This window comes from Maniola hyperantus, chromosome 19 (genome assembly GCF_902806685.2).
Source record: "Maniola hyperantus chromosome 19, iAphHyp1.2, whole genome shotgun sequence".
NCBI lineage: Eukaryota > Metazoa > Arthropoda > Insecta > Lepidoptera > Nymphalidae > Maniola > Maniola hyperantus.
Window position 1 is genome coordinate 138,822 of NC_048554.1, and position 15,505 is coordinate 154,326.

Genomic DNA, 15,505 nt, shown 5'->3' on the forward strand with positions numbered 1-15,505 from the left:
TGGGAAACGCTCTCTGCTTGATAGCGTTTTTATCCTGATAAATATTTGCGCCGAGCTAAGAGTTCAGAGTAATAATTAAGCAGGCCTTTCTTTGTATCCAAATAAATATCACCATTATCATGTCCACCCATCGCCGGCTCAATAAGCAAGAGGGTTATCCTCTCAGAATGAGAAGGATTTAGGTCATAATCCACCACGCTAGCCAAATATGAATTGGCAGATTTTACACACTTTTGGAAAAAAAGTTGGAGGTGCATGCCCGGGATCGAACCGCTGACCTCCCAAATAGGAGGCCGACGCTATCAATATGCTGAAACGAAAAAAATAAACTACAGTTGATTAATGAAAATGGAATTTATTATGTTAACCTATAAGCAATTGAGTGACTCTTAGTTTTTGAATGTCAATCAAAAGCATGACTTGATGGCCCATTTCCATAAATACAGTAGCATTCCAGTCCAGCGATAAACCAGCGTTGGATTGCAACTGGAATAATCTAAACCGGCACTGGAATGCACTGGATTCAGTGAGAGATCCAGTTCAGGACTAACAGTCTACTTTTGATTTAAAAAAAATTGCATTAGAACTTCAGAACCGAGCTTGTATTCTTTACCACAGATCTGTTTACTTAAATACTATGAGTATACTTAATACCTTCTTATATCATAGAATTTATACAAATATTTACAGTATTTATATGGTTATAATAGTTCAATACCAAAACATGAAGAACACACGACATTAATAAATCTTGGAGACATCCATTTTAGTCTCCCTTCCATCTGCTTCATATTTTCTATTCTATCTTATACTCCTCACTTATCTTATCCAAATCTTTGTTAGTCTTTTGATGCTTTAGTAAATTCTCGAGAAGAACACCATATGAACCCATTAGAGTCCCATAAACAGAATTGACCTGCACTAACCGTTGACTGGACTTTCACTTTAGCTTTAATTTTCGTGTGATTGATAAACGAGCAGGTCACCTGATAGTAGGTAAGTTACCACCGACTGTGATGTGCCCATCTAGCACCATACAAACTGCCAATGGGTTGCCTGGTTTTTGAAAAAGTTCCGTCTTGGGTTTTAGAAAAGTTCTGCCCCTCACATATCTTTACAAAATATGCGGGTTAGCAATTATTATTATCATCGTCATCAACATGAAAATCCTATAAGCGGTCCACTACTTAGCACAAGTCTCCTCTCCGATTAGCGGATTACGCCCCAGTCTGCCACGCTGACCCATTGTGAATTCTGAATTGGCAGACTTCACACAGTTTTCAGGACGTAGATTATTAAATAGAAATGAAAGACTTTTTGTGTGCGATGAGTGTTTCTTTTGTAAACGTACCGAATGGTTAGTAGTTCAGGTAAACCCGCTTGTCTCATGTACGTAGTAAGGACGTCTGGAACTCTCCACCTTACAAATAAATCTTAGAAACGACCGTTTTGGACTCCCTCTCCTCTGTCTCATATTGTTCTTCTATCCTGAGAAGAGTATCCAGCACTTCTCGTTTGATCTGGTTTTGGTATTTCTTGGGTAGCCTCTTGGTGCTTTGGCAGACGCTCGCGAAGTACAGGTCTAAGGAGTCGTTGTCGCTGTTGCCGTTACCAGGATCCCACACCTCGGAGTCCTGTTCTTGTTCTGATTGGACTTCTGTTTCGTCTATTTTGATGTCGTCTCGCAATTGACGGGGATTCCTGAAAATGAGCATATAGTTAAACACCTTCTGAATTCTGATACTTTTTACCAACCAGCATCATCAACATGATCAACCCATCGCCGTTTCAGCCATAGTCCGCCAGGCTGGCCAAGTGCGTATCGGCAGGTTTCCTCACTATGTTTTCCTTCGCAGTTGAAGCAAGTGATATTTAATTGCTTAAAACGTACATAACTCCGAAAAGTTAGAGATGTGGTCGACGTTTTGAGCACCAGGCTATCACGGCTCAGCATAAAGCTAATAGGGCTGAATACGTACCGTCGCTTGGTCATGTAGGGCAGCACGAAGGCCATCCGGTTCTGGAAGCGCCACTTCTTGCAGGGCACGCCGGCCTTGGTGGTGGCGCCCTTGTTGCTCTTGTGGGGCAACTGCCGCAGCGAGTCGCGCAGGAGTAACTAAAGGGTATATACGTACCGTCGCTTGGTCATGTAGGGCAGCACGAAGGCCATCCGGTTCTGGAAGCGCCACTTCTTGCAGGGCACGCCGGCCTTGGTGGTGGCGCCCTTGTTGCTCTTGTGGGGCAACTGCCGCAGCGAGTCGCGCAGGAGTAACTAAAGGGTATATACGTACCGTCGCTTGGTCATGTAGGGCAGCACGAAGGCCATCCGGTTCTGGAAGCGCCACTTCTTGCAGGGCACGCCGGCCTTGGTGGTGGCGCCCTTGTTGCTCTTGTGGGGCAACTGCCGCAGCGAGTCGCGCAGGAGTAACTAAAGGGTATATACGTACCGTCGCTTGGTCATGTAGGGCAGCACGAAGGCCATCCGGTTCTGGAAGCGCCACTTCTTGCAGGGCACGCCGGCCTTGGTGGTGGCGCCCTTGTTGCTCTTGTGGGGCAACTGCCGCAGCGAGTCGCGCAGGAGTAACTAAAGGGTATATACGTACCGTCGCTTGGTCATGTAGGGCAGCACGAAGGCCATCCGGTTCTGGAAGCGCCACTTCTTGCAGGGCACGCCGGCCTTGGTGGTGGCGCCCTTGTTGCTCTTGTGGGGCAACTGCCGCAGCGAGTCGCGCAGGAGTAACTAAAGGGTATATACGTACCGTCGCTTGGTCATGTAGGGCAGCACGAAGGCCATCCGGTTCTGGAAGCGCCACTTCTTGCAGGGCACGCCGGCCTTGGTGGTGGCGCCCTTGTTGCTCTTGTGGGGCAACTGCCGCAGCGAGTCGCGCAGGAGTAACTAAAGGGTATATACGTACCGTCGCTTGGTCATGTAGGGCAGCACGAAGGCCATCCGGTTCTGGAAGCGCCACTTCTTGCAGGGCACGCCGGCCTTGGTGGTGGCGCCCTTGTTGCTCTTGTGGGGCAACTGCCGCAGCGAGTCGCGCAGGAGTAACTAAAGGGTATATACGTACCGTCGCTTGGTCATGTAGGGCAGCACGAAGGCCATCCGGTTCTGGAAGCGCCACTTCTTGCAGGGCACGCCGGCCTTGGTGGTGGCGCCCTTGTTGCTCTTGTGGGGCAACTGCCGCAGCGAGTCGCGCAGGAGTAACTAAAGGGTATATACGTACCGTCGCTTGGTCATGTAGGGCAGCACGAAGGCCATCCGGTTCTGGAAGCGCCACTTCTTGCAGGGCACGCCGGCCTTGGTGGTGGCGCCCTTGTTGCTCTTGTGGGGCAACTGCCGCAGCGAGTCGCGCAGGAGTAACTAAAGGGTATATACGTACCGTCGCTTGGTCATGTAGGGCAGCACGAAGGCCATCCGGTTCTGGAAGCGCCACTTCTTGCAGGGCACGCCGGCCTTGGTGGTGGCGCCCTTGTTGCTCTTGTGGGGCAACTGCCGCAGCGAGTCGCGCAGGAGTAACTAAAGGGTATATACGTACCGTCGCTTGGTCATGTAGGGCAGCACGAAGGCCATCCGGTTCTGGAAGCGCCACTTCTTGCAGGGCACGCCGGCCTTGGTGGTGGCGCCCTTGTTGCTCTTGTGGGGCAACTGCCGCAGCGAGTCGCGCAGGAGTAACTAAAGGGTATATACGTACCGTCGCTTGGTCATGTAGGGCAGCACGAAGGCCATCCGGTTCTGGAAGCGCCACTTCTTGCAGGGCACGCCGGCCTTGGTGGTGGCGCCCTTGTTGCTCTTGTGGGGCAACTGCCGCAGCGAGTCGCGCAGGAGTAACTAAAGGGTATATACGTACCGTCGCTTGGTCATGTAGGGCAGCACGAAGGCCATCCGGTTCTGGAAGCGCCACTTCTTGCAGGGCACGCCGGCCTTGGTGGTGGCGCCCTTGTTGCTCTTGTGGGGCAACTGCCGCAGCGAGTCGCGCAGGAGTAACTAAAGGGTATATACGAACCGTCGCTTGGTCATGTAGGGCAGCACGAAGGCCATCCGGTTCTGGAAGCGCCACTTCTTGCAGGGCACGCCGGCCTTGGTGGTGGCGCCCTTGTTGCTCTTGTGGGGCAACTGCCGCAGCGAGTCGCGCAGGAGTAACTAAAGGGTATATACGTACCGTCGCTTGGTCATGTAGGGCAGCACGAAGGCCATCCGGTTCTGGAAGCGCCACTTCTTGCAGGGCACGCCGGCCTTGGTGGTGGCGCCCTTGTTGCTCTTGTGGGGCAACTGCCGCAGCGAGTCGCGCAGGAGTAACTAAAGGGTATATACGTACCGTCGCTTGGTCATGTAGGGCAGCACGAAGGCCATCCGGTTCTGGAAGCGCCACTTCTTGCAGGGCACGCCGGCCTTGGTGGTGGCGCCCTTGTTGCTCTTGTGGGGCAACTGCCGCAGCGAGTCGCGCAGGAGTAACTAAAGGGTATATACGTACCGTCGCTTGGTCATGTAGGGCAGCACGAAGGCCATCCGGTTCTGGAAGCGCCACTTCTTGCAGGGCACGCCGGCCTTGGTGGTGGCGCCCTTGTTGCTCTTGTGGGGCAACTGCCGCAGCGAGTCGCGCAGGAGTAACTAAAGGGTATATACGTACCGTCGCTTGGTCATGTAGGGCAGCACGAAGGCCATCCGGTTCTGGAAGCGCCACTTCTTGCAGGGCACGCCGGCCTTGGTGGTGGCGCCCTTGTTGCTCTTGTGGGGCAACTGCCGCAGCGAGTCGCGCAGGAGTAACTAAAGGGTATATACGTACCGTCGCTTGGTCATGTAGGGCAGCACGAAGGCCATCCGGTTCTGGAAGCGCCACTTCTTGCAGGGCACGCCGGCCTTGGTGGTGGCGCCCTTGTTGCTCTTGTGGGGCAACTGCCGCAGCGAGTCGCGCAGGAGTAACTAAAGGGTATATACGTACCGTCGCTTGGTCATGTAGGGCAGCACGAAGGCCATCCGGTTCTGGAAGCGCCACTTCTTGCAGGGCACGCCGGCCTTGGTGGTGGCGCCCTTGTTGCTCTTGTGGGGCAACTGCCGCAGCGAGTCGCGCAGGAGTAACTAAAGGGTATATACGTACCGTCGCTTGGTCATGTAGGGCAGCACGAAGGCCATCCGGTTCTGGAAGCGCCACTTCTTGCAGGGCACGCCGGCCTTGGTGGTGGCGCCCTTGTTGCTCTTGTGGGGCAACTGCCGCAGCGAGTCGCGCAGGAGTAACTAAAGGGTATATACGTACCGTCGCTTGGTCATGTAGGGCAGCACGAAGGCCATCCGGTTCTGGAAGCGCCACTTCTTGCAGGGCACGCCGGCCTTGGTGGTGGCGCCCTTGTTGCTCTTGTGGGGCAACTGCCGCAGCGAGTCGCGCAGGAGTAACTAAAGGGTATATACGTACCGTCGCTTGGTCATGTAGGGCAGCACGAAGGCCATCCGGTTCTGGAAGCGCCACTTCTTGCAGGGCACGCCGGCCTTGGTGGTGGCGCCCTTGTTGCTCTTGTGGGGCAACTGCCGCAGCGAGTCGCGCAGGAGTAACTAAAGGGTATATACGTACCGTCGCTTGGTCATGTAGGGCAGCACGAAGGCCATCCGGTTCTGGAAGCGCCACTTCTTGCAGGGCACGCCGGCCTTGGTGGTGGCGCCCTTGTTGCTCTTGTGGGGCAACTGCCGCAGCGAGTCGCGCAGGAGTAACTAAAGGGTATATACGTACCGTCGCTTGGTCATGTAGGGCAGCACGAAGGCCATCCGGTTCTGGAAGCGCCACTTCTTGCAGGGCACGCCGGCCTTGGTGGTGGCGCCCTTGTTGCTCTTGTGGGGCAACTGCCGCAGCGAGTCGCGCAGGAGTAACTAAAGGGTATATACGTACCGTCGCTTGGTCATGTAGGGCAGCACGAAGGCCATCCGGTTCTGGAAGCGCCACTTCTTGCAGGGCACGCCGGCCTTGGTGGTGGCGCCCTTGTTGCTCTTGTGGGGCAACTGCCGCAGCGAGTCGCGCAGGAGTAACTAAAGGGTATATACGTACCGTCGCTTGGTCATGTAGGGCAGCACGAAGGCCATCCGGTTCTGGAAGCGCCACTTCTTGCAGGGCACGCCGGCCTTGGTGGTGGCGCCCTTGTTGCTCTTGTGGGGCAACTGCCGCAGCGAGTCGCGCAGGAGTAACTAAAGGGTATATACGTACCGTCGCTTGGTCATGTAGGGCAGCACGAAGGCCATCCGGTTCTGGAAGCGCCACTTCTTGCAGGGCACGCCGGCCTTGGTGGTGGCGCCCTTGTTGCTCTTGTGGGGCAACTGCCGCAGCGAGTCGCGCAGGAGTAACTAAAGGGTATATACGTACCGTCGCTTGGTCATGTAGGGCAGCACGAAGGCCATCCGGTTCTGGAAGCGCCACTTCTTGCAGGGCACGCCGGCCTTGGTGGTGGCGCCCTTGTTGCTCTTGTGGGGCAACTGCCGCAGCGAGTCGCGCAGGAGTAACTAAAGGGTATATACGTACCGTCGCTTGGTCATGTAGGGCAGCACGAAGGCCATCCGGTTCTGGAAGCGCCACTTCTTGCAGGGCACGCCGGCCTTGGTGGTGGCGCCCTTGTTGCTCTTGTGGGGCAACTGCCGCAGCGAGTCGCGCAGGAGTAACTAAAGGGTATATACGTACCGTCGCTTGGTCATGTAGGGCAGCACGAAGGCCATCCGGTTCTGGAAGCGCCACTTCTTGCAGGGCACGCCGGCCTTGGTGGTGGCGCCCTTGTTGCTCTTGTGGGGCAACTGCCGCAGCGAGTCGCGCAGGAGTAACTAAAGGGTATATACGAACCGTCGCTTGGTCATGTAGGGCAGCACGAAGGCCATCCGGTTCTGGAAGCGCCACTTCTTGCAGGGCACGCCGGCCTTGGTGGTGGCGCCCTTGTTGCTCTTGTGGGGCAACTGCCGCAGCGAGTCGCGCAGGAGTAACTAAAGGGTATATACGTACCGTCGCTTGGTCATGTAGGGCAGCACGAAGGCCATCCGGTTCTGGAAGCGCCACTTCTTGCAGGGCACGCCGGCCTTGGTGGTGGCGCCCTTGTTGCTCTTGTGGGGCAACTGCCGCAGCGAGTCGCGCAGGAGTAACTAAAGGGTATATACGTACCGTCGCTTGGTCATGTAGGGCAGCACGAAGGCCATCCGGTTCTGGAAGCGCCACTTCTTGCAGGGCACGCCGGCCTTGGTGGTGGCGCCCTTGTTGCTCTTGTGGGGCAACTGCCGCAGCGAGTCGCGCAGGAGTAACTAAAGGGTATATACGTACCGTCGCTTGGTCATGTAGGGCAGCACGAAGGCCATCCGGTTCTGGAAGCGCCACTTCTTGCAGGGCACGCCGGCCTTGGTGGTGGCGCCCTTGTTGCTCTTGTGGGGCAACTGCCGCAGCGAGTCGCGCAGGAGTAACTAAAGGGTATATACGTACCGTCGCTTGGTCATGTAGGGCAGCACGAAGGCCATCCGGTTCTGGAAGCGCCACTTCTTGCAGGGCACGCCGGCCTTGGTGGTGGCGCCCTTGTTGCTCTTGTGGGGCAACTGCCGCAGCGAGTCGCGCAGGAGTAACTAAAGGGTATATACGTACCGTCGCTTGGTCATGTAGGGCAGCACGAAGGCCATCCGGTTCTGGAAGCGCCACTTCTTGCAGGGCACGCCGGCCTTGGTGGTGGCGCCCTTGTTGCTCTTGTGGGGCAACTGCCGCAGCGAGTCGCGCAGGAGTAACTAAAGGGTATATACGTACCGTCGCTTGGTCATGTAGGGCAGCACGAAGGCCATCCGGTTCTGGAAGCGCCACTTCTTGCAGGGCACGCCGGCCTTGGTGGTGGCGCCCTTGTTGCTCTTGTGGGGCAACTGCCGCAGCGAGTCGCGCAGGAGTAACTAAAGGGTATATACGTACCGTCGCTTGGTCATGTAGGGCAGCACGAAGGCCATCCGGTTCTGGAAGCGCCACTTCTTGCAGGGCACGCCGGCCTTGGTGGTGGCGCCCTTGTTGCTCTTGTGGGGCAACTGCCGCAGCGAGTCGCGCAGGAGTAACTAAAGGGTATATACGTACCGTCGCTTGGTCATGTAGGGCAGCACGAAGGCCATCCGGTTCTGGAAGCGCCACTTCTTGCAGGGCACGCCGGCCTTGGTGGTGGCGCCCTTGTTGCTCTTGTGGGGCAACTGCCGCAGCGAGTCGCGCAGGAGTAACTAAAGGGTATATACGTACCGTCGCTTGGTCATGTAGGGCAGCACGAAGGCCATCCGGTTCTGGAAGCGCCACTTCTTGCAGGGCACGCCGGCCTTGGTGGTGGCGCCCTTGTTGCTCTTGTGGGGCAACTGCCGCAGCGAGTCGCGCAGGAGTAACTAAAGGGTATATACGTACCGTCGCTTGGTCATGTAGGGCAGCACGAAGGCCATCCGGTTCTGGAAGCGCCACTTCTTGCAGGGCACGCCGGCCTTGGTGGTGGCGCCCTTGTTGCTCTTGTGGGGCAACTGCCGCAGCGAGTCGCGCAGGAGTAACTAAAGGGTATATACGTACCGTCGCTTGGTCATGTAGGGCAGCACGAAGGCCATCCGGTTCTGGAAGCGCCACTTCTTGCAGGGCACGCCGGCCTTGGTGGTGGCGCCCTTGTTGCTCTTGTGGGGCAACTGCCGCAGCGAGTCGCGCAGGAGTAACTAAAGGGTATATACGTACCGTCGCTTGGTCATGTAGGGCAGCACGAAGGCCATCCGGTTCTGGAAGCGCCACTTCTTGCAGGGCACGCCGGCCTTGGTGGTGGCGCCCTTGTTGCTCTTGTGGGGCAACTGCCGCAGCGAGTCGCGCAGGAGTAACTAAAGGGTATATACGTACCGTCGCTTGGTCATGTAGGGCAGCACGAAGGCCATCCGGTTCTGGAAGCGCCACTTCTTGCAGGGCACGCCGGCCTTGGTGGTGGCGCCCTTGTTGCTCTTGTGGGGCAACTGCCGCAGCGAGTCGCGCAGGAGTAACTAAAGGGTATATACGTACCGTCGCTTGGTCATGTAGGGCAGCACGAAGGCCATCCGGTTCTGGAAGCGCCACTTCTTGCAGGGCACGCCGGCCTTGGTGGTGGCGCCCTTGTTGCTCTTGTGGGGCAACTGCCGCAGCGAGTCGCGCAGGAGTAACTAAAGGGTATATACGTACCGTCGCTTGGTCATGTAGGGCAGCACGAAGGCCATCCGGTTCTGGAAGCGCCACTTCTTGCAGGGCACGCCGGCCTTGGTGGTGGCGCCCTTGTTGCTCTTGTGGGGCAACTGCCGCAGCGAGTCGCGCAGGAGTAACTAAAGGGTATATACGTACCGTCGCTTGGTCATGTAGGGCAGCACGAAGGCCATCCGGTTCTGGAAGCGCCACTTCTTGCAGGGCACGCCGGCCTTGGTGGTGGCGCCCTTGTTGCTCTTGTGGGGCAACTGCCGCAGCGAGTCGCGCAGGAGTAACTAAAGGGTATATACGTACCGTCGCTTGGTCATGTAGGGCAGCACGAAGGCCATCCGGTTCTGGAAGCGCCACTTCTTGCAGGGCACGCCGGCCTTGGTGGTGGCGCCCTTGTTGCTCTTGTGGGGCAACTGCCGCAGCGAGTCGCGCAGGAGTAACTAAAGGGTATATACGTACCGTCGCTTGGTCATGTAGGGCAGCACGAAGGCCATCCGGTTCTGGAAGCGCCACTTCTTGCAGGGCACGCCGGCCTTGGTGGTGGCGCCCTTGTTGCTCTTGTGGGGCAACTGCCGCAGCGAGTCGCGCAGGAGTAACTAAAGGGTATATACGTACCGTCGCTTGGTCATGTAGGGCAGCACGAAGGCCATCCGGTTCTGGAAGCGCCACTTCTTGCAGGGCACGCCGGCCTTGGTGGTGGCGCCCTTGTTGCTCTTGTGGGGCAACTGCCGCAGCGAGTCGCGCAGGAGTAACTAAAGGGTATATACGTACCGTCGCTTGGTCATGTAGGGCAGCACGAAGGCCATCCGGTTCTGGAAGCGCCACTTCTTGCAGGGCACGCCGGCCTTGGTGGTGGCGCCCTTGTTGCTCTTGTGGAGCGACTGCCGCAGCGAGTCGCGCAGGATTTTCCATTCACGTTTCAGGATTTCACCTGTGGAGTTACATTTTTTTTTAATTTAGCGCTGGAGTGTATGTTAGTAGTATAAGAAGTAAGTAGTAATGACATAGAGGTCTTCTTACCTACTAATGAAAAAAATTAGAAGTAGGCCATTAAGATAGGACTTCGCCATCTGCAAAATGTTTAAACTAGGTCAAGGAGCTCGAATCCGCGGATTTTCGAGTGTACAACCCGTCGGAAATATCTGAGAACCTGGCTTAGTGACGTTATTCAACGCGCTTGCGCTGGCACCGGTACTGGATAGGCGAAAACGGACCAGCTGCGGGGAGGGGCGAGGGGAAGCGCATTCCAGCGAGGTGCGCAAATATTTCCGACGGGTTGTAAGCCCCGGTCAAGTCGGTCTACTCTTCCTTACCTCATAAATAAAATAAATTATTGTTATTTATTACTTAATTTAAAAAATACAATGTATAGCACTTTGAGCTTTGACAATAGTACCATCTAAAATTTAGATGGTACTATTGTCAAAACTCAAAGAACTATTCTAAGATTTTTAGATGATTTCTTATTTATTCTGATTCTTTAGATTCTAAATTTAAACAAATCTTCTTCTCTCATCACTAAGAGATAATAAAAAACAAACTCAGTCTTGACATTTAGGAATATTAATATTTTTAGAACCCCGCCCGGACGCGGGACGCCCTCCAAACTAGGACAAATCCGGGGAAACCCGGACGGAAGGCAACCCTACATTAAGGCGATGATGATCATCGATTAGTAAAATTCATAAATCAAATACCTACTTAGGTATTTAAGACCTATCGGATACTGACTTAGGTACGGTCTAGGTATAGCTTATCTTCTACTGCAGGCACTATACCTAAGCTCTTTATCGACACGAAAATAAAGGAAGGTAATAAAAGTTAATTAACACACACACAAAAGCTAAGCTATTCAATTTAGGCACCTCATTTCAATTTAAACTTTAATTCTATTGCAATAGGTAAGATATTTAGAAACTTAACTCAAATATTACACGCTATAATAATATTATAATACTCATTGAAATTCAATTCAATTTTGAACTCTATTGCTATTGTAATAGAGACAATTAAGTTAACATTTCTGCTTATTTTTCAGCAATTCAATATTAAACTCTATTGCTCATAGCATAAGGTACATACAGTTAGCTCCCAACCGGTCGGAGATCTCCATCCAGCAGCGGTCCCTCACGTCAATGTCGCGATGGTTTTCGTGCCTCGTGTCGTATAACACTGGGTATTTTTTCACTTCATCTATCAGTTTCTCCCTATATTCACGCGTATTCATCTTTACACTTTAACGAACCTACTTCAAAACCAATACTTAATAAAGAACCTATCGAAAACAACAAATTAAGAGTTTGTCTCTATACATTCGTGGTCTCTATATAATATAAAGAACCTATTTAAAAATAGAATTATGTAGGAATTTAGAAGAAAAGTTGAAAGGTGAGCGATAAAAGCGAAGCGTCCTCCCCATGCGAGGCGCAAGCTATACTGCGCTACGGGAAGCGATGCGACGTTGCCGCTTCGCTATAGGTGTAGATAGCCGTATCGCTCATCGCACTTGGTGTGCGGCGTGGTTTAACATAGAGTATATTGTTGCAGATGGTACAAGATTTGGGTAATTGAGTTTCACAAAACTTTAAGTGCCATTGTTAGCAGAGAGCAACTGTCAAGTTTAGGCACGCACCTCTAGTTTTCGGAGCTATGTGCTTTTTTAGCAATTTAAATATTACTTCTTTATCGGTGAAGGAAAACATTGTAAGGAAACCTGCATACCTGAGTTCTCCATAATGTTCTTAAAACGTGGTAGACTATAGCCAAACCCTTCTTACTCTGAGAGGAGATTCGTACTCAGCAATGAGCCAGCGATGGCTTGACGATGATTATACGATTGATTTGTCTTAAAGCACCCTTGCCGTGCTAGTTACGTATGCGGCAACCAGAAGCTTTTTTGAAGGAAACGAAGATAGAATTTTACTAAATTTTTTCTTAATTCCTTACATTTTAACCTAACCTAACGTCCGCACTCTGCACCAAGGTTAGATGCAGTTTCACATTATGACGACCTAAATCTAATCTAATCTAACCTAACTAAGAGACTGCGTCGAGGTGTGACGACAGAATGCACCCCTTCACACCTCTCTCTTAATTTAAATTCTTTAAACTAGCAGCTAATATTAAAATATAGATAAGTCCCAATTAGTTGGAGTCGCGTGTGGCAGCGAGGTAATTTTTTGCTGACGGTGCGCTGGACTCATGGCCTAGTGACTTAACCTTCGAGGGTAGGTTGCTGCGCAAGTGATATGAACTAGGTTATCGTTAGGATATGTAACATGCTGCGCTAAGTTGCAGTGCATGGTGTAAGGCATTAGGTAGATCTGCAGTAGTTGTTCTATGGCGGGGGGCGGCGGGTGGCGGCGGGTGGCGGGCGGCGGGCGCGGGGCGGAGCGTCGCTACTCGCTGCCAGCTCGCCGCGCCGGGCGGACGTGTTCACTGTTCAGTGTTCACTTCACATTATTATGATCATATTATTATATATTTTACTCGCCTGAGAGCGCCGCCATTTTATCGCGGCATGCACGTAGATAATAAATAGCTATTTTAATATTATCGCTAATCCGTGGTCAGTGGTGTGCAATCACTAAAAAAATATCCCACGAGTTGAGAACCTCCTCCTTTTTTGAAGTCGGTTGATGTCATAATATTTAGCTATCGGTTTTTCATAGCATAGGTAAAGAAAAGGTGAGTAGGTATTGTCCGCGACAGGGTGAGATGGCAATTGGGACATGAGGCGGGGGGAAGCCTCGTACTCCCGCACGTCACCCGCGCTCGCCCGCACCGGGTTAGCGCGGGGGTGTGCGGGGCGTTCCCTCCCCGATTGCCATCACCCAAACCTGTCGCGTACTGGTAGCTTTCATCGTCAATCGTCATCATTATCAATAGTTCACTACTGAGCACGGGTGTCTTATCAGAATGAGAAGCGTTTAGGCCATAGTCCAACACGCTGGCAGATTTCTCACATCTCTGAGAACATGGAGAACTCTCAGCCATGCAAGTTTTACCACGATAGAAACACCTACCTAATAATAAAATAATCGTGCGTATAAAGTTAGAGGTTGGTGGTTTTACTTGAATGTAGGTACCTACTTGTATTGCTTGAAGTTGAATGGCTTGCTTTCCCTGCTTCTTCAGTAGTGGGCGGGCGATGTTATATCGCGTAGGTACTGCATACCTACTGCACATCGTGCATTATAGATTTGTCTGTTCTGGCGAGTTATGGCGAATAAATCACATGGTTGTCTGCCAATCCGCACTTGGCCAGCGTGGTAGATAATGCTCAAGGTCAAGCCCTTTTCATTCTGAGAGGAGACCCGTGCTCAGTAGTGAGCTGGCAATGGGTTGAAGATGAGCTTGTGGTACCAAAGAACTAAAAACATAAGTAACTAGGTAGGTACAATTTAATTAGCTTATATTACTTTATGTACTCACTTACTTATCTATCAGTTTTTACAATGTAGAGGATTTAATTGTTATTAAGTACTTAATTAGAGATCACCTGACATCGTCTTTTTGTTCAAATTAGTGAATAGTTATGAATTTTTTGTCAAGTTCATAAAACATTCAAGATAAGAAAATAACAAATAAAAAATACGAAATAGGAGGTACTGAATCTACTATCTACCATGATTTATAAAAACATACAAGGCCATCTCATGGTGTTTTTACGATCACACTTGATGAATAGGCCGCCATGGAAAATGGGCAGAAAAAATAACAATTTGTTTCTTGATACCGTCGCGTGAGAAGGCGCGAAATTATATTATGGCATCCACAAAAAATATCCGAATCGTTCAGCACGATACGATCGCGCTTATTTGTTACCTATTGGTTGGTTTCTTATGTAAAATGTTAGAAATTTAGAAAATATATAATCTGTCCCGGCTTTACTCACGTGTTTAGTCGACGTTACGTTACAACCGCCGAGTTTCTTGCTGGTTCTTCTCGGTAGGAATGGCATTCCGAACTAGCGGTAAATTAAAACTACCTGACTATTCATAAGTACTTGTAAAAAGTTTACATGAATAAAAAAACATTCTATTCTATTCTATTCTATTCTTTTAATGGAAATCACTCACGATAGTTAAAACGCTAAAATTTAGAAAATATAAAATTCCAAACCCCTGCCGGGAATGGAACCCGGGTCCTCCCAGTAATAAGACAATAGCGCTTACCACTGCGCCAGGGAGTTCGTCAACTGGTAGCTCGATGGCGGCGGCGCAACACCGTGGCGTGTGGAAGTCCTACACAACAGACCTATGCCCAGCGGTGGACTGCGATACGAGGGCTCAAGGGATTATTGGCGAAGGCCGGGAACAGGTGGCCATTGCTGTTTTTGTACGATTCTAACGTATTTCTATTGTGTAGCCTTACACAAATAATAATAGCTTCTACAAGCTTCCCGAGAATGCTTTCCGTTTATTCTACAAGTGTGACAACGCTGTGCATATAAACAAATAAATGCTACAGACTCTCTGTAAACTGTACTCTGTAGTACCCCGGTGCGGGACAGCGCGGGTGGCGTGCGGGTGTGCGCCGTGCGGGGCGCCCCCACTCCCCACCCCACCTACCTGACCTATTATACCTACTTGTATAGGTAGTTACAAATTGTTTGCGAGAGTAACTATGTAAGTAGGTAACTACCTGCTAGGTAAATAGTGTTTACAGTAAAAGTGTATCAATCATCAAGGCAAAAGCAAACAGACCGACGCGACGCGACGCGACGCGACGCGACGCGGACGTCGCACGGCAGGTACTTGCCAACTAATTAATTATTCCGCGCAAACATAATAATATCTGAGATCGCTGACATCATGTAGGTACTAGACTAGATGCCTACCTAACTAATTGTATGATACCTACAGTTACAACTATCTATGTAGGTAGGTACCTATTAGTTAATGAGTTATTGTTGTTGTTAACTGAAATGCCTCCACGATCGTTCCAAGGACAATGTGACCTACAAATGTTGCGTCCTTTTCTTATCACTAACATAAGAGGGAGACGCATAGAGCGCGGAGTGTTACGTCGTTCTTTCTCTGAACAGCCAGGTTATGCCTGCTCTTCGTTAGCTCAAACTAACTAAGTCTAAAAAACAGATATTTAACTGACAGACAGACGGACAGACAGACAGACAACAAAGTGATCATATAAGGGTTCGTTTTTCCTTTTGAGGTACGGAACCCTAAAAACGGTCAAATGCGAGTCGGAGTCGCACACGAAGGGTTCCGTACCATCGTGCAAGAAGTTACTACTACGGTTTTGGGATTTTTCCCTTCGAATCCCTTCCGGATTTGTGCTACCTGCCTTTCATGATTCTAGATCAACGGGAAGTACCT

General features: G+C 51.5%; 1 protein-coding gene across 1 annotated transcript; it reads right to left on the reverse strand.

Moving 5' to 3' along the window:
* Positions 1–359: 359 nt before the first annotated feature.
* LOC117991063 (transcription factor Adf-1-like) lies at positions 360–12,002 on the reverse strand. Its single transcript, XM_034978602.2, has 3 exons — positions 11,247–12,002; positions 9,936–10,095; positions 360–1,701 (listed from the first exon to the last, which is right to left on the reverse strand). The coding sequence occupies exons 1-3, from the start codon at positions 11,389–11,391 to the stop codon at positions 1,422–1,424; spliced, it is 585 nt and encodes a 194-aa protein (XP_034834493.1). The 5' UTR covers positions 11,392–12,002; the 3' UTR covers positions 360–1,421.
* Between the last annotated feature and the right edge of the window lie 3,503 nt (positions 12,003–15,505).